Source organism: Eumetopias jubatus, unplaced genomic scaffold, assembly GCF_037043125.1.
Source record: "Eumetopias jubatus isolate StellerSeaLion01/CBP00866 unplaced genomic scaffold, mEumJub1_p1.0 scaffold_1, whole genome shotgun sequence".
Taxonomy (NCBI): domain Eukaryota; kingdom Metazoa; phylum Chordata; class Mammalia; order Carnivora; family Otariidae; genus Eumetopias; species Eumetopias jubatus.
In genome coordinates this window covers 199,921,325-199,941,128 of record NW_028274807.1, presented here as the reverse complement: position 1 = coordinate 199,941,128, position 19,804 = coordinate 199,921,325, and the positions used below count along the sequence as shown (strand labels likewise).

The 19,804-nt window shown below is 39.7% G+C and overlaps 1 protein-coding gene and 1 non-coding gene across 2 annotated transcripts in view; one reads left to right on the top strand and one right to left on the bottom strand.

The window, feature by feature from the left end:
- Positions 1-261: 261 nt before the first annotated feature.
- IHO1 (interactor of HORMAD1 1) overlaps positions 262-19,804 on the top strand; it is a 30,172-nt gene continuing 10,629 nt past the window's right edge. Inside the window, exons 1-3 of the mRNA XM_028124548.1 lie at positions 262-317; positions 3,570-3,741; positions 4,415-4,578. Of these exons, the coding sequence (XP_027980349.1) occupies positions 262-317; positions 3,570-3,741; positions 4,415-4,578 (392 nt within the window). The remainder of the gene's footprint in view (positions 318-3,569; positions 3,742-4,414; positions 4,579-19,804) is intronic.
- On the bottom strand, positions 4,952-5,058 carry LOC114225136 (U6 spliceosomal RNA). Its single transcript, XR_003612509.1, has one exon. It is a non-coding gene; the product is annotated as a U6 spliceosomal RNA (small nuclear RNA).

Sequence of the window (19,804 nt, the reverse complement as noted above, 5' to 3'; positions counted from 1 at the left end):
CACCCAACACGGAGCTCAAACTCATAACCCCAAGATCACGAGTCACATGCTCCACTGACTGAGCCAGCCAGGTGCCTTGAAAATACCTGTTTCTGACACGTGTAATGGGAGTTTTCACCGAATGGATGGGAATATAGTTGCTGAAATGTCCTCATCTACATATAATAGTTACCAGTAGAGTAATCTTTGGGGGAAAGTTACACTATCTTAACCTTTTAAATTAATATGCCTCGCTTTATTTAATAGGGCTAACCATAAGAAATGAATTTTAATGTCTGGAATATCAAAGAGATGCTCAGTATTCCCTCAGGCTCTGGGTAAGTTTTCTGGTTATAAACTCTGATACTGAGGATCTTATAGTTGTGTTGATTTCATAGAAAAAGTCTCCCCTTCCTATTAGTTAATTAGTAATAGAGTTACTTCTATAGCTTCTTCCCCTTCTCCTCCCTTCCTTTCACTGCTCTCCCATCCTTGTCTTTTTCCTTTTGCCTATTTTTCAATTATAAAAGCAATGTCAATTCAGCTATGTGTGTTAACTGAGCAGTGGCTCTGTGTCCAGCACTGGGCCTAGGGACTATGGGGCCTGTGAGAATTAGACATGGCCCAACATCTAGAAACTCACCTTGGTTGGAGCGATTGCTATTGAAACAGCAGGGAGCAATATCAAGACAATGTTCAGATACATATTCAGTTGTGTAGTACCATTTGTAGGTACTGTGGAGTTAAGAGCCACTCCAGCTGTTGATAAGGCTTACTAAGATATTGCCCCTTCTACTACTCCACTGAAGTATTTACATTTCTGTCTGCCAGCCATGCAGTGGGCCTGCCATTGCTAACTTGATGGATGTGCCCCAGAAGTAGTATATATTTAAGGGATTTCTAATTGTTTTTGGTATGTTTTATTATTGCATAGTTTATTTTCTTCCTAACACCTTCCTAAAGACAGTTATTAATTCAATTAAAAACCTAGAGCACTGTGCTTTTTATCTCTTAAAAAGAAAAAAAATGCTTGCAGTTGATACAGAGTAGGGAAAAATCTATCTTTGTTAAATTCTAGATCATAGCTTTAAGATATAAATCCTACGTAATTTCTATAAGCTCACAGTTTTTTTTTTCCAGCCCAGCTAATTATTCTCTTTGACCTAAGAGGGGAGACTCAGAGAGCTATTTAAGCTATTTTGAGCAATGATTATGCAACCCATATTATAATACATGTGTGCAGCCCATTACCTTAGCTAATCTTAGAAAATGGTTCTATCAGTGAATTAATTGCTCCTTCCTGTGCTGAACTATTTTTTTTTTTTGTCTTGCATCAATATATGATAGTTCCTTTGGCTTAGGATATGTACTTATATGCTATCTAATTATTTTAGATTTGGCTTATTTATTTACTAGAGGGGGGAAAAGAGAGAGAGCGAGGGCAGGGGGAGGGGCAGAGGGAGAGAGAGAGAGAGAATCAAGAATCTTAAGTGGGCTCCACGCCCAGAGCAGAGCCTCAATTCGGGGCTCAATCTCACAACCCTGAGATTATGACCTGAGCTGAAGTCAAGAGTTGGATGCTTAACCGACTGAGCCACCCCAATGCCCCTAGATTTAGCTTTTTAAAAAAGGAATGATTTGTGTATTTGTGTTTGTGTGTTTTAATGAAAAGCATGTTTTTTCAGGTTACATAACAGCATGAAGTAACACAAATTGTTACTGAGATGTCTTTCAAGCAAAAACTTGGAGACTGTATTTTACTTGTGTGCCGGCTTGTGTGCTGTCTCTGTAATAGGCTCAGTACACTGTGTTCAAGTGTGATTGTATCATTATCACTATCACTTTCCCTTTCATATGAGAGGTTTAAAGACTGGTGTAAATACCCATGGGAAACAGGTTGGAAGTCCACAGCTGGAACTACTTCAAGCAAGAATAAGACACTAAAAGTGTGAAAGGGAACACCACCTTGTTTCTTCTCTTTTTTTTTTTAACACCGCCTTGTTTCAAAAACAATGTTTAGGGGAACCTGGGTGGCTCAGTCGTTAAGCATCTGCCTTAGGCTCAGGTCATGATCCCAGGGTCCTGGGATTGAGCCCCGCATTGGGCTCCTGCTCAGCGGGAGGCCTGCTTCTCCCTCTCCCACTCCCCCTATTTGTGTTCCCTCTCTCGCTGTGTCTCTCTGTCAAATAAATAGGTGGAATCTTAAAAAAAAAAAAAAAAATTTAAAAATACAAAAAATACAAAAACAGTGTTTAATAGATCCTCCTGTGCACAAATCTGAGTTGATCATATTCTTCAGTCTGGATAAGGCCTGTATTAGTCTGCTAGGTTGCCATAACAAAGTACACTAAATTGGATGGCTTCAACAATAGAAATTTTTTTTCTCAGTTCTGGAGATTGGAAGTCCTAGAACCATATGCCAGCTGGATCATTTCTGGTGAGGTCTCCCTTACGGGCTTGCTGACAACTGTCTTCTCTCTGTGTCCTCACAGGGAGGAGAAAGAAAGGAGGGCAAACTCTCTGGTGTCTCTACTTGTAAAGACCTTAATCCCATCATGAAGGCCCCACCCTCATGACCTTGTCTAACCCTAATTACCTCCTGAAGGCCCCATTTCCAAATACTATCACATTAGGGATTAGGACTTCAACATATGAATTTTTGGAGAACACAGACACTCAGTCTGTAACTAAGCTGTCTTGTGTTTTTTGTGTTATGACTCCTACTCTCCCTGTAATCCTGCCCCCTTCCTTTCCTGTAGGCACATTCTAGGAGAGTTAATGAGAGTTCTAATTCACCTTCTACGCACACAGCTACATACTTGTTTGGTGTGGTATGATGTAGATTTAAAAGGTTATATAAATGATATAGAGCTCATTTAATTTTTACTCTTTTTCTACACTCAAAATTACATTTTTGAGATTTATTCATGTGGTTATATGTAAATCTAGTTTATTGCTTCTGACTAATGCACCAGTTATATGCACACACCATATATTATTTTTATCTATTCCCTTAGTGATTAACAGATTCAACTTTCTTTTTTAGAGAGAGCAAGAGAGCGAGTGAGAGAATGGGGGGTTGGAAGGAGGGGCAGAAGGAGAGAGAGAGAATCCCAAGCAGGCTCCATGCCTAGCACAGAGCTCTACATGGGGCTCGATTCTATGACCCTGAGATCACGACCTGAGCTGAAATCAAGAGTTGGATGCCCAACTGACTGAGCCACCCAGGCGCCCCCAGATTCAACTTTTTAAAAGATAAGGTTCTTTTAATCCCTAAAGATTTCAGGAACTTTGATCCCCCAAATGGTGTTACAGCCCACAGTGCTGTTGTACAAAGAATAATAGTGTCAGTCCTTAATGTTTGAATTTTCATCTGATTGTTCTCAAGTTGCTGTAATCAAAATGCCTGGCATTCAGGATTTCTTTGTGTTTCTTCATAGGTAGTACTGGTAGTGTGCAGGGGCCTAGGAGGTCAGAACAAACTAGTACTCTGCCCAGAATATTCTGAAATGAATAGCTGTGAATCATGATTTCATTTGTTCAGAATGTTTGTCCACTTGATATACTTCCCTTTTCTTGCTTAATTTCAGGACCACTAAGTCATCTAGCTGGAATAATAATCAGACTGATTACTCCAGTCTCAGTGATTCCCAGTTCCTCTTTGGATCCCAGTTCTGTCCAGAAAGTTCAGAGACTCTGTCAGCACCCTTGGACAGTGTCCACTTGAGACAACCAAAACAGTCACAACAGAATTCTCTGGACGTGAGTCTCATTTCCAGAATTTCTCTGCACACATTTCATAATCATTATGGAGATAAGCTATAAAGAAGACTTATTCTGTTGAATTATATTTTAGAATTCTACATCTCTAAGGATTACTCTCCTAAATGGATTTGCACTTGATTGTTAACTCAGTAGTCTGAGAGACTTGGTAGTCTGAAATACTATATCGACTAAGTCAGCCAGGCACCTGATTAGCTGATATATATATTTTTAAGATTTTATTTATTTATTTGAGAGAGAGAGAGAGAGCGAGCACAAGCAGGGGGAGCGGCAGGCAGAGGGAGAGGGGAGAAGCAGACTCCCCAGTGAACAGGGGGAGTCCTGATGTGATGCAGGACTCAATCCCAGGACCCTGAGATCATGACCTGAGCCAAAGGCAGATCCTTAACAGACTGAGCCACCCAGGTGCCCATAACTGATATTTTTAATATCTCTGGGCTGGTAAAGCAGAAACCTTATTAATAAAAAGAGTTGCTTTATTTTCATGTAATTTTCTGATGTATATGAAATAAAAAGGAAATACTACATGCCATCTTGTTTTTTATATTATGGTTTGCACTTAAATGTGACTCTACATTGTGTAGAAAATAGTGAATGCTATAAATATTTTCATGTGTGAAATGCTGTGATTTTTTTTTTTTTCATTTAACAGAGTGAACCTAGTATTTTCACAAAGTACCAGACAAAACCCCAGCTGTTTGGAGGAGATACAAACGACAGAGGCTTATTTCCTCTTCCTTTGTCAGTTGGAAAATCAAAGGGCCTCTTGGAACAGTTTGAAGAGAAAAAGAAAAGGGCAAAAGACAAATGTGACAGGTATGCAAACCTTTCAAGTGGAGGAGACATCTCATCTCTTTTGAGGGAAACAGAAAATGGAATATTAATAGTCAAATAATTCTATTTCAGTATGATAACACTCTTGCCTTTATAGTTCATCTAATAATTACTCTTTATTTGCTTACTTGTTAGTGTGACTTGTGGCAGGTTTGAATTTAGCTGCCACAGTTCTGGCCCTCTGCAAAAGTAAGCTAAAGGACTTATTAGAGAAATACAATATTCAAGTAATGTTATATTTATTTTGCCAAAATTCTGCCCTTTAATTTGTTATCTTTTCAGATCATCAGAGTTAGGAAATTAGATAACAGTTGTTTTAGGGTCAAGAATATAGCACATGAATTCTTTTTCTTTTTTAAATATGTAATGCTTCACAAATTTGCGTGTCATCCTTGCGCAGGGGCCATGCTAATCTTCTCTGTATGGTTCCAATTTTAGTGTATGTGCTGCCCAAGTGAGCACAGCACATGAATTCTTTAAAAAGCTGATTCAAGCTATTCAGGCTGGTTTTCTCACTTTGAAATGTTGGTATTTTTTTTTTAAGATTTTATTTTTAAGTAATCTCTACACCCAATGTGGGGCTCAAACCCATAACCCCCCAAGATCAAGAGTCACATGCTCCACTGACTGAGCCAGCCAGGTGCCCCAAAATGTTGGTATTTTTTTAAATTTTATTTTATTATGTTAATCACCATACATTACATCATTAGTTTTTGATGTAGTGTTCCATGATTCATTGTTTGCTTATAACACCCAGTGCTCCATGCAGAATGTGCCCTCCTTAATACCCATCACCAGGCTAACCCATCCCCCCACCCCCCTCCCCTCTAGAACCCTCAGTTTGTTTCTCAGAGTCCATAGTCTCTCATGGTTCGTCTCCCCTTCCGAATTCCCCCCCTTCATTTTTCCCTTCCTAATATCTTCTTCTTCTTCTTCTTCTTTTTTTAACATATAATGTATTATTTATTTCAGAGGTACAGGTCTGTGATTCATCGGTCTTACACAATTCACAGCACTCACCGTGGCACATACCCTCCCCAATGTCTATCACCCAGTCACCCCATCCTCCCACCCCCCACCACTCCAGCAACCCTCAGTTTGTTTCCTGAGATTAAAATGTTGGTATTTTTTAAGATATACCCTAAATTTTATACAGTCTTATTTGTTAGTTTTATATTTATTCATTTACCTTAGCAAATACATGAGATAAATTAGGGCTCCTATATTAATTTATAAATAAATAAGTTGAAGTCACCAAAGAAATTAAGTTGTTCATTTCTTGGCAATAAGTTCTCCGGGAACAACTTTAGGTGTCATGGAAAATATAACACTTAAGCAGAAATATACTTTATTATTTCTGTGACAGTGAAGATGTATCACTTAGTGTCACCACTAGTACTTTTATGTTGAAAGAGCCAGAATTTCTTTAAGGATTCTTGGACTAAGTATCCTTTCTGTTGAATACCTATCTTCCTTTAGTGAGAAAAGCAAAATGCTCTATTTGAAGTGTTTGATTCTGTTGGTAAATAAACATTTCCCAGGCATTGAGAGACTTCTTTCCCCTAGAAATCCAGGCTCTAGGACCCTACCAGTTTCTCAGAGGCCCCTCATGGCTATAGTAGGGTACTGCAGAGTACTCACCTTCTTACTCCTTCAGATAGATCAATGTTAAATTTTTTTGTTCTCTAGGCATGGGATTATATTTTGTTTGATCAAGATTTCTGCAGCAGGGGCAGGCTGGCTAACTCTGTTGGTAGAATATGTTGGATGTAGCAGTTACTTAAAAAAAAAAAGATTTCTGCAGCTAAAAAAAGTTTTGTTTTTTTTTAAGATTTTATCTATTTATTTGACAGAGACAGCGAGAGGGAACACAAGCAGGGGGAGAGGGAGAAGCAGGCTTCCCACTGAGCAGGGAGCCTGATGCGGGGCTCGATCCCAGAACCCTGGGATCATGACCTGAGTTGAAGGCAGACGCTTAACCACTGAACCACCCAGGCCCCCCTAAAAAAAGTTTTTTTGAAACGTTAATTTTCTCTCAACATTTTCTTCTTTCCTTCGTTTCTCTGTCTCTCTCTCTCTCTGTATCGTTTCCTTCTTTTTTTTTTGTAGTGAAATGAGTTTCTGTTAACAATTATTTACAAGATAGCAAAAAATATATAGCACAAATAGAACAAATAATGAGGACTCTGAAAAATCTCTCTCCATTAAAAAATTCAAGTAAGATATTGACTTATATGATAGGCAAAAGAAATAATTTTAATAAATTCTGGCAAAAATAAAACCCAATATTTTATTTTATTATTATTACTTTTAAAGATTTTATTTATTTATTTTAGAGAGAGAGCATGAGGGGCACTGTGTGGCTCAGTCGTTAAGCGTCTGCCTTCGGCTCAGGTCGTGATCCCAGGGTCCTGGGATCGAGCCCCGCACTGGGCTCCTCACTCTGCAGGAGGCCTGCTCCTCCCTCTCCCACTCCCCCTGCTTGTGTTCCCTCTCTTGCTGTGTCTCTCTCTGTCAAATAAATAAATAAATCTTAAAAAAAAAAAAGAGAGAGAGCACGAGCAGGGGTAGGGGCAAACAGAGGGGCAAAAGGAGAAGGAGAGAATCTCAAGCCGACTCTACTCTAAGTGTGGAGCCTGATGTGGGGCTCCATCCCACGACCTTGAGATAATGACCTGAGCCAAAATCAAGAGTCTGTCTCATAACCGACTGAGCCACCCAGGTGCCCCAAAACTCAAGATTTTAGGGTTTTTTGTTTGTTTGTTAATTAGTGCTTGTCAGAAATGTGGTAAGAATGGGGTACCTGACTGGCTCAGTTGGTAGAGCATGCAACTCTTGATCTCAAGGTCATGAATTCAAGCCCTGTGTTGGGTGTGGAGACTACTTAAAAAAAGAATGTGAGGGGCACCTCTGAGGGTGGCTCAGTTGGTTAAGTGTCTGCCTTCGCCTCAGGTCATGGTCCCAGGGTCCCGGGATCGAGCCCCGCATCGGGCTCCCCACTCAGCAGGGAGTCTGCTTCTCCATCTGCCCTCCCCCGCCCCCTGCTCATGGTTTCTCTCTCTCAAATAAATAAAATCTTTTTTAAAATGTGAGAAGGAGGGATGCCTGGGTGGCTCAGTCGGTTAAGCGACTGTCTTCGGCTCAGGTCATGATCCCAGGGTCCTGGTATCGAGTCCCACATTGGGCTCTTTGCTCAGCGGGGAGCCTGCTTCTCCCTCTGCCTGCCATGCACTCTCTCTCTCTCTGGCAAATAAATAAAATCTTAAAAAAATAAAAATAAAAAATAAATAAAAATGTGAGAAGGAGTGAAAAATTTTTAAATGAGAGAGAGAATACATACCACTGTAAATTTGGAAGCAGGAAAGTGATAAGACATGGTGCAGAATTCAAACATAAGAGATGCTACAAACCTATAAGACATATTGGGTTTTGAAAATACATATTTTCCCAAAATTATAGAGAAGACATATGAGGGAAAGAAGTCTCAAAAGAAGCCTAGCGTGCCTGGGTGGCTCAGTTGGTTAAGAAACTGCCTTTGGCTCGAGTCATGATCCCAGGAGTCTGGGATCAAGTCCCACATCAGGCTCCCCCTGCTCTGCAGGGAGCCTGCTTTTCCCTCTCTCTCTGCCTGCCGCTCCCCCTGCTTGTGCTCTCTCTCTGTCAAATAAATAAATAAAATCTTTTAAAAAAAAAAAGCCTAATTGATTAGCTCAGATTGCGTTTGTAATGACTCTTTTGATAGCAAATAGAAACTCACCTCAAACTGGCTTTGACAAAACAGGGGATTTATTAGTTCTTTTAACCAATCTGGGAAGGACAGGGAATGAAATGAAATCAGAATCTCTTTTCTGTGCTTCTCCCTCCATCTATACTTTATTCTTTCCTATTAGAGACCAGCTTCCTACCAACACAGAGAAAGAGGGAGTCTTTTCCCTTAGTTTGAATCTGAAAAATCCTAGTGGAAGCTTATGATAGGCTTGCTTAGATCATAGGGGTGAAGTGTGACTGCAGGTCTTCACCAGAACCACTTTTGGATGCAGAAAGACGCATTTTCCCATTAGAGGAGGATTCTGGGCACATCAAACAATGGATGGCCATGACCCAGATTATTGGTTTTTTTGTCCGTAATATTTGAGAAAACAGATCAGTCTCATAACTAATAAATCACCTAAGTACTACAAGTAGAATATAAAATAGCCATGTTCTTTTAGTAATTGTTGATCACCATAGTGAAGTTTATTCGTTCATTTACTAAATAAACACGGTGCTAGGTCCAGTACTACAAATTTATCTTTGTAGTTCTTAGTCTGGTTAGGCAAACAGACATTTGATGGATAAATAATACAATTAGGCCAGAATTACTGGTTGAAAACAATAGAAATAAATTAATTTAAATGGAAAAGGAATTTATTAAAAGGATATTTGAATGGGTTCTGGTTCTAGGTATGACAGAGTAAGCATACTCCATCCTATCTCTCCCACTGAATGCAGCTAAAAGCCCTGGACACAGTTCAGGTGGCATTTAAGGACTCTGAAAAGTAAATGGTAACAATTGGGGAAGAAAACCTGAATTCAAAGTATGAAAGTTCTGGCTTAGAGTTTCCTGTGTTTTGTTTGTTTTTAAGCAAAATTCAAAGTGTTTGTTCTGCAACAATCACTATTAAGAGAATGAAAAGACAAGCTACAGGGACACCTGGATGGCTCAGTCAGTTAAGTGTCTGTCTGCCTCTGGCTCCAGTCATAATCTCAGGGTCCTGGGATCCAGCCTCACATTGGGCTTCCTGCTCAGTGGGGAGTCTGCTTTTCCCTCCTCCTTTGCCCCTCCCTCCTCATGTTCTCTTTCTCTCTCAAATAAAAAAAAAATCTTAAAAAAGAGAAAAAAAGAAAAATGGGGCACCTGGGTGGCTCAGTCATTAAGCGTCTGCCTTCGGCTTGGGTCATGATCTCAGGGTCCTGGGATCGAGCCCTGCATTGGGCTCCCTGCTTAGTGGGGAGCCTGCTTCTCCCTCTCCCACTCCCCCTGCTTGTGTTCCCTCTCTCGCTGTCTGTCTCTCTCTCTCTGTCAAATAAATAAATCTTTAAAAAATAAAAAATAAATAAATTTACAAAAAAAAAGCTACAGAATGGGAAAAATATTTGTAAACATTTTCAGCAAAGGACTTATATTCAGAATATAAAAAAGAACTCTTAAAACTTAATAAGTAATAAGCAACTCAATAAAAAATAGGAAAAGATTTTAACAGATACTTCAAAGACAATATATGGATAACAGGGGTACCTGGCTGGCTCAACTGGAAGAGCATGTGACTCTTGGTCTCGGGGTTGTGAGTTCAAGCCCCACGTTGGATGTAGAGATTACTTAAATAAACTTAAAAAAAATACATACGGATAACTAGAACATGAAAAGGCTCATTACAAAAATACTCATAATGATGCTCAGCATCATTAGCCATTTTGGAAATACAAATTAAAATCACAATGACGTATTACTACACATCTATTAGCATGGCTAAACTTAAAACAAATGAAAACTGACAATACCAAGTGTTGGGCAAGGATATAGAGCAACTGGAACTCTTACTGGTGGAAATGCAAAATAACATAGACTCTCTGGACAAGTTTGACAGTTTCTTATAAGAATAAACATAAGGGGTGCCTGGGTGGCTCAGGCATTTAAGTGGCTGCCTTAGGCTCAGGTCATGATCTCAGGGTCCTTGGATTGAGCTCTACATCGGGCTCCCTGCTCAGTGGTGAGTTTGCTTCTCCCTCTCCCTCTGTGATCTCCCTTACTCTCACTCTCTCTCAAATAAATGAATAAAAATCTTTTTTAAAAAGTAAGCATAATTTACCATATGCCTCTATAATTCCGCTCCTAGGCATTTACCCTAGATAAATGAAAACTTATGTTGGGCGCCTGGGTGGCTCAGTCATTGGGCATCTGCCTTCAGCTCAGGTCATGATCCCAGGGTCCTGGGATCGAGCCCCAGTCAGGCTCCCTGCTCCGCAGAAGCCTGCTTCTCCCTCTCCCACTCCCCCTGCTTGTATTCCCTCTCTCGCTGTCTCTCTGTCAAAAAATAAATAAAATCTGGGGCGCCTGGGTGGCTCAGTTGGTTAAGCAACTGCCTTTGGCTCAGGTCATGATCCTGGAGTCCCGAGATTGAGTCCCGCATCGGGCTCCCTGCTCGGCGAGGCGCCTGCTTCTCCCTCTAACCCTCCCCCCTCTCATGTACTCTTTCTCTCTCTCTCATTCTCACTCTCTCAAAATAAATAAATAAATCTTTAAAAAAAAAGATTAAAAAAATAAAATCTTTAAAAATAAATAAATAAATGAAAACTCAAGTCTACACAAAAGCCTGTACAGTAATGTTTATAGCAGCTTTGTTCATAATCCCCAAAAACTGGACACAACATGAATGTCCTTAAATGAATGAATGGATTAACAAACTATTGTATGTCCATACAACAGAACACTACTCAGCAGTAAAAAATAATGAACTATTGATACACAACTACATGGGTGAATCTCAAAGACACTATGCTGAGTGAAAGAAATCAGTCCAAAAGTTATATACTATAGGACTCCATTTATGTGACATTCTGAGAAATGCAAAACTATAGAGATGGTGAATAGATCAATGATTACCAGGGGTTAGGGATGTGTGCTGGATTTCACCACAAAGGGACAGCATGAAGGTTTTCTTTGGATACTGCCCTCCTGATTGTGGTAATGGTTACATGACCCTAAATTTGTGTTAAAACTCAGAATTGTGTACATACACACATACACAGTTAATTTCATATGTTAACTTAAAATTTTTTAATGTTAAAAAGTTATTAAAAGATATTAGATGGGTGATGAGTGTCAACTACAATTTAAAAAGAGAGAAAAAGATATTGGGTGGCTCATTTTATTAGCTAGAATTATGTTCAACTGTATATAACATATATACACATTCATACTCATAATAACAAAAGCTTAAAAAAGATAAATGTTTATTTTCCTTTGATGCAAAAATCATCCTAAAGTGTATGGTCCAGGACTAGAATGGTGGCAGCAAAACCAAAAAAACCAGCCTAAAATAAAGGCTCTGGACTTTCCACTCTAAGTACAGAGTTGTAAATAGTATAGTAAAGGTTGCATCCAAATGCTTTGGAAGCCCTGAGGACAGGCTCCCAGCTCTGCCTAGGGGCATCAGGAAAGACTCCATCCAAAGGAGCACATCTAAACTGAATGGGGAGTTCTGGGGAGAGATCTTGGGTCTGTCAGATCCTCAAGTCGGCCTCTTGAATCAGTTTACTCTGTGAACCTCCATTAACAATGTTTGATATAATGCTGCTCTCTTTTTATGTATTTTTAAAAATAAAAATGTACTGTTTCCTATGGACTATTTTTTAATCTGCTTTTTAGATTTAATAATCTTTAATGATTATGTTTCTATTTCATATACAAAATCATTTCTAATGGTTGCATTGTACTCTTATCATATGGATCTTTCAGGGGGTTGTTTTAAATTTTTTTTTAAATAAAAGATTTTATTTATTTATTTGAGAGAGAGAGAATGAGAGCTAGAGAGCACGAGAGGGAAGAGGGTCAGAGGGAGAAGCAGACTCCCTGCCAAGCAGGGAGCCTGATGTGGGACTCATTCCCGGGACTCCAGGATCATGACCTGAGCGGAAGGCAGTTGCTTAACCAACTGAGCCACCCACGCGCCCTGTTTTAAATATTTAACACAGCATTGAAAGAGTGCCAGGAATTCACAATGGGAAAGGTTAATCTTTTCAACACATGGTGTTAGAAAAACTGGATCCATATGGAAAAGAATGAAAAAGGACCCTTATCCTATATCATACATAAAAATCAATTCAAAATGTATTAAGGATTTAAACATAAGCCTTGAAACTGTAGAACTCCTAGGAGAAGAAAAAATACATAGGTAAAAGCTTCTTGACATTGACATTGGCCATGATTTCTTGGATATCACATCAAAAGCACAGGCAGCAAAACCAAAAATAGACAAGTGGGATAACATCAAACTAAAAAGTTTCTGCACAGCAAAGGAAGCAATCAACAAAATAAAAAAGCAGCCTACAGAATGGTAAAAAATATTTGCAAACCACATCTGATAAAGGGTTAATAAGTAAATAAGGAACTCCTACAGCTCAGTAGTGTAAAAACAAATAGCCCAATTAAAAGATGGGCAAAGGAACTGAATATACATATATGCAAAGAAGACATACTAATGGCCAACAAGCGTATGAAAAAGGTGCTCAAGATCACTAGACATCAGGGAAATGCAAATCAAAACCACAATGAAATATCATCTTACATCAGTCAGGATGGCCATTGTAAAAAAAAGAAACAAAACTAAGTGTTGGTAAGGATGTGGACAAAAGGGAACCCTTATACACTGTTGGTGGGAATGTAAATTGGTGCAACCCCACTTCTAAGTATATATCCAAAGGAACTGAAATCAGGATCTCAAAGAGATATCTGCATTACCATATTCATTGCAGCATTCTTTAAAATAACCAAGACATGGAAGTAACCTAAATATCCATCAATGAGTGAATAAAGAAAATGTGGTATATATACACAATGGAATAGTCTTCAGCCTTAAAAAAGAAGGAAATTCTGTCACTTGTGACAACATGGATGAACCTGGAGGATGTTATGCTAAATTAAATAAGTCAGACACAGAAGGACAAATACAGTTGACTTTGGAGCAACACAGGTTTGAACCGCACAATTCCACGTATATGTGAATCTTTTATAGCACAGTAGTAAATATTTTCTCTTATAATTTTCTTAACATTTTCTCTTCTCTAGCTTACTTTATTGTAAGAATACAGTACATAGTACATATAACATACAAAATTTGTGTTAATCGGCTATTTGTGTTATCAGTAAGGCTCTGGTCAACAGTAGGCTTTTATGTTTTGGGGAATTCAAAAGTTATATACAGATTTTCAACTGTGTGCGGCGGGGGAGGTCAGCTCCCCTAACCCCTGAATTGTTCAAGTACCAACTGTACTATATGATACCACTTATATGAGGAATGTAAAATAGTGTAGGATGGTAGTTGCTAGGGACTGGAGTGTGGGACAAACAGGGAGGTATTAGTTAAAGGGTACAAAGTTTCAGTTTATACAAGATGAATAAATCCTAGAGATCTACTCTACTGCATAGTGCCCATAGTTAACAATACAGTACCATATACTTTAAAATTTGCTAAGATGGTAAATGTTTTAATTTGTTTTTATCACTGCTACTACTGCTATTAAATAAAGAGAGTGAGAGAAATCTTTTGGAAGTGATGGATAGGTTTATGGAATAGATTGTGGTGAGGGTTTGACAGTTGTATACTTATCTCCAAACTTTATACATTAAATGTATACAGCTTTTTGTATATCAGCCTTAACTCAATAAAGTGATTTTAAAAAATACTTGAATACTAACCACTCACAACAAATGCTGACTATAAGCAATTGGCACAGCTATGTCCTCCCACAGGTTGCTGTCAGCTCTGCATATACTATAATTTACATAAATACATTGTTATTGGACATCTCAGTAAGCGGAAGATGTGATTCAATAAGCTTTGATCAATTTTTTTAATAAAGGATCACTCGGGGCGCCTGGGTGGCTCAGTCGTTAAGTGTCTGCCTTCAGCTCAGGTCATGATCCCGGGGTCCTGGGATCGAGGCCCGCATCGGGCTCCCCGCTCAGCGGGAAGCCTGCTTCTCCCTCTCCCACTCCCCCTGCTTGTGTTCCCTCTCTCGCTGTCTCTCTCTCTCTGTTGAAAAATAAATAAAATCTTTAAAAAAAAAATAAAGGATCACTCAATTTGAGTGGATTTTGAAACCACATTCAAAAACACCAACTAGGTAAACTCCTTGAAGGTAGGGAGTTGAATTTTTTTCACTCCATACCACTGAAACTTATAGCCAAGACCCTGTCACAAAAGAAGGCTCAATAAATAGTTGTTGAAAAAAATGAGTGGATTTTCTTTTTTTTTTTTTTTAAGATTTTATTTATTTGACAGAGAGAGCAGGAACACAAGCAGGGGGAGTGGGAAAGGGAGAAGCAGGCTTCCCATGGAGCAGGGAGCCCGATGCGGGGCTCGATCCTAGGACACTGGGATCATGACTTGAGCGAAAGGCAGATACTTAACGACTGAGCCACGCAGGCGCCCTAAATGAGTGGATTTTCAAAGCAAAATAATTCACCAAGATAGGGCAGGACCGAACTTACTTCCATTCTTAAAAATAGGGTGTGTGTGTGAGCACAGATAATTTCCTAATTGACTTTTTCTAGAGAAAAGATTAGGTCATGGTTGACTTCCTATGAACCTATACATAATATTGGGTGGGTGAGAAATCTCTACTTTTAAGCATCCTTTTTTATTTTATTTTGGTAAAGAATAATAAAAATGGCTTCCAAACGAACACTAGCTTTTTTTTTTTTTAAGATTTTATTTATTTATTTGACAGAGAGAGAGACAGCAAGAGAGGGAACACAAGCAGGGGGAGTGGGGCAGGCTTCCTGCTGAGCAGGGAGCCCGATGCGGGGCTCAATCCCAGGACCCTGGGATCATGACCCCAGCCGAAGGCAGATGCCTAACGACTAAGCCACCCAGGGGGCGCCTGGGTGGCTCAGATGGTTAAGTGTCTGCCTTCGGCTCGGGTCATGATCCCAGGGTCCTGGGATTGAGCCCCGCATTGGGCTCCTTGCTCAGCAGGGAGTCTGCTTCTCCCTCTGCCTCTGCCTCTCCCCCTGCTTGTTCTCTCTCTGTCTCTCTCGCAAATGAATAAATAAAATCTTAAAAAAAAAAAAACTGTCTCTATAAAAAACAAACAAACAAAAAACGACTAAGCCACCCAGGCGCCCCTGAACACTAGCTTTTTAAGAAAGGTTCAATTATCAAGCTTTTAATGTTTTTACTGTTTATTAAGCATCTTAACTCAAGGCCTTTGGGTAAATCAGAACTTAACATTTCAATTTAGACAGGTGGGATTAATAAACAGTTAAGGTAATGGGAGCTATCAGTTATATATAAAACATTTCAATATAGGGGCACCTGGGTGGTGCAGTGGATTGAGTTTCTGACTCTTGGTTTTGGCTGGAGTCGTGGTCTTGGGGTCCTGAGATCCAGCCCTGCATCAGGTTCCCCGCTCAGCACAGAGTCAGCTTAAAGACTCTTTCCCTGTCCCTCTGCCTGCCCCCACCTCTCAAGCTAAATAAATCTTTAAAAAAATTTCAATATAAAATTATACGCAAACAGTATTTAATTTGTATAATATAGTTTCCTGTTGGGAACACTTGTTCCCAAATGTACTAATAAGGAGTTCATAAGAATAAAGAATCACTCTTAACTGGTGGTATACCATGGTTTAACTGGTGCTATAATATAATAGGGGTTTCATGGGCAGCATTTTGGTAGCATTATTAGATTTTAGACATCTTTACATTTTTATGGGTTTTTTTTAAAGATTTTATTTTTTTCAGAGAGAGAGTGCACAAGTAGGGGGAGACAGGCCGAGGGAGAGGGAGAAGCAGGCTTTCCGCTGAGAAGGGAGCCCGATGCAGGGCTTGATCCTAGGACCCTGAGATCATGGCCTGAGCCGAAGGCAGACACTTAACCAACTGAGCCACACAGGCGCCCCAATTTTTATATATTTTTTAATCAAGTTTTTACATGTCCATATTTTTTTAAGATTTTATTTACTGGTTGATTTAGGGAGTGTAAGCGGGAGGAGGGGCAGAGAGGGAGAGAGAGGATCTCAAGCAGACTCTGCGCTGAGTGTGGAGCCGGTCATGGGGCTTGATCCCATGACCCCGAGATCATGAACTGAGCCAAAATCAAGAGTTGGACGCTCAACTGACTGAGCCACCCAGGCTCTCCATACATGTACATAGTTTTTTAAAAATACAATTAGGGGGCGCCTGGGTGGCTCAGTTAAGCGACTGCCTTTGGCTTGGGTCATGATCCCAGGTCCTGGGATTGAGTCCCACGTCGGGCTACCTGCTTGGCGGGAAGCCTGCTTCTTCCTTTGTCTCTGCCTGCCACTCCCCCTGCTTGTGCTCTCAATCTCTGTCAAATAAATAAAATTTAAAAAAATACAATTAGGATTATAGTGAAAAACAGCAGGCCTATCTTTCCCCACTTTTAATTCCCTTTTCCTTTTTGCAACCAACTTGCAACCCTTTTAGCTATGGTAGTACTTAGGTCCACATATCTTATGGCATATGTTAGATAGCTTATATTGTCATTTCTTGATTTTCTTCAGTTTCAGAGAATGACTTTCTACCCTGGAATAAGAATTTGCTTCTCTGCCTCCTCCACCATAAACTTCTTACCTTCCATCATTTTGGTTAAATCAGTTTTCATGTGGGACGCCTGGGTGGCTTGGTTGGTTAAGCCTCTGCCTTTGGCTCAGGTCATGATCCCACAGTCCTGGGATCGAGTCCTACATTGGGCTCCTTGCTCAGTGGGGAGCCTGCTTCTCCTTTTGCCTGCTGCTCTCCCTGCTTGTGCTCTCTCTCTCTCTGACAAATAAATAAAATCTTTAAAAACAAAAAACCAGTTTTCAATCTTTAAATTCTTATCTAGTTAGCCTAGAAAAATTATATATACTATGATTACCTTTTCCTAATGTTAAAAATTGCCTTGTTTTCTTTTTTGCTGAGTTTTCTATGTAGGAATCACAGTCCATCCCCAAATTCTGCAACAGAGCTAAAAAAAAAAGCTACTTGTTTTATTTTTTCTTAAAGATTTTATTTATTTGAGAGAGAGAGAGAGTGTGTGTGTGTGCGCACGCGCGTGCTCATGAGAGAGAGAGAGCATGAGCAGGGGGAACACAATGTGGGGCTTGATCCCAGAACCCGGGATCATGATCTGAGCTGAAGGCAGACGGTTAACTGATTGAGCCACCCAAGTTCCCCAGAAACTCCTTGTTTTATACCCAAACACATCAGAAATTCTTCAGTGTCATTTTCTTCTCAGAGTCATCTTCCTAATTCTGATCTGAACTTGGTACTCTTGCTCTGCAGCGCAGCTGTCATCCTGAGTCCTCCCTTCACCGTCATCCTAGGCATTCCTACCTCCTATTACTTTTATCCTATGTCCTTTTCATTCTTAGTTTACTCCTTGGATTTGGTGGAGCATATATTCCAGAAACTTCCTGACAACAGGTGCGTGGCACCTAAATAAATTTTTGAGACCTTGCCTATCTGAAATTCTTTATTTTCCCCTCATACTTGATTGCAAATTAGGCTGGATATAGAATTCTAGATTGGAAATTATTTTTCCCAAAAATTTCTAAAGCATTGCTGTCATTGCCATATCACTTTGTATGTTGCTTTTAAGAGGTCTGATGCCATTCTGATTCCCAATCCTGTGTAATCACTTGCTTTTTTCTTTCTGGAAGTTTTTAAGGCCTTCTCATTATCCATAGACTTTTGAAATTTTACAGCAATGTGCTTTCATGTGGCATGTCATAATCTTTAGGCATTGAGGAGTTCCTTTTGACCTATAAACTTGTGATTTTGGGTTCTCAAAATTTTTCTTTTGTTATCTTTGAAAATCTCCTATTTTTATTCTTTCTTCCAAATCTCTAGTTTTGGGTGTGTGTTGGCTGTCCTGCATTTATCCTCTTTTTTTTTTTCTATTGATCTATTTTCCATCTCTTTGTCTTTTGTTCTATTTTCTGTCCTATTTCCTTAACTGTATCTTCTAACTATTCTACTTGTTTCTGTTATTTTTAATTTCTATATCCCTTTCTTAGTCTCTGCTTTTATAATTCAATAGCATTCCGTTCTTAACATCCTTAATTCATTAACTTTTTTAAAGATTTATTTGAGAGAGAGAGCACATGTGCACATGTGAGCAAGGGGGAGGGGCAGAGAGGGAGAGAAGCAGACTCCCCGATGAGCCCGGAGCCTGGCACAGAGTCAATCCCATGGCCCTGAGATCATAGCCTGAGCTGAAATCAAGAGTCAGATGCCCAACCAACTGAGCCACCCAGGTGCCCCCTAATTCATTAAATGTTTAATTTTTTTTTAATTTTTATTGTTATGTTAATCACCATACATTACATCATTAGTTTTTAATATAGTGTTCCATGATTCATTGTTTGTGCATAATACCCAGTGCTCCATGCAGAATGTGCCCTCTTTAATACCCATCGCCAGGCTAACCCATCCCCCCACCCCCCTCCCCTCTAGAACCCTCAGTTTGTTTTTCAGAGTCCATCATCTCTCATGGTTCGTCTCCCCCTCCGATTCCCCCCCCATTCTTCCCCTCCTGCTATCTTCTTTTTTTTTTTCTTAACATATATTGCATTATTTGTTTCAGAGGTACAGATCTGTGATTCAACAGTCCTGCACAATTCACAGTGCTCACCATAGCACATACCCTCCCCAGTGTCTATCACCGAGCCACCCAATCCCTCCCACCCCCCACCACTCCAGCAACCCTCAGTTTGTTTCCTGAGCTTAAGAATTCCTCATATCAGTGAGGTCATATGATACATGTCTTTCTCTGATTGACTTATTTCACTCAGCATAACACCCTCCAGTTCCATCCACGTCGTTGCAAATGGCAAGATCTCATTCCTTTTGATGGCTGCATAATATTCCATTGTGTATGTATACCACATCTTCTTTATCCATTCATCTGTCGATGGACATCTTGGCTCTTTCCACAGTTTGGCTATTGTGGACATTGCTGCTATAAACATTGGGGTGCACGTACCCTTCGGATCCTGACATTTGTATCTTTGGGGTAAATACCCAGTAGTGCAATTGCTGGATCATATGGTAGCTCTATTTTCAACTTTTTGAGGAACCTCCATACTGTTTTCCAGAGTGGTTGCACCAGCTTGCATTCCCACCAACAGTGTAGGAGGGTTCCCCTTTCTCCACATCCCTTAACTGTTTAATTTTTAATATTTTTATTGTTTGCCTGGTTTGCCTGATAATGGTCACAAAAAGTCTATGTTCTCGTTTTTTGTAAGTGGACATTAAAATTTTTCAGGTAATGTCCCAATATCATAAAAAGTGTAAGGTTTGTAGACTCCTAATGGTTCTATAAAATTCTCCTTTTATTATTTTTTTTAAAGATTTTATTTATTCATTTAGAAAGAGAGAAAGCACATGAGCAGGGGAAGGGGTAGAGGCAGAGGCAGAGAGAGACTCTCAAGTAGACTC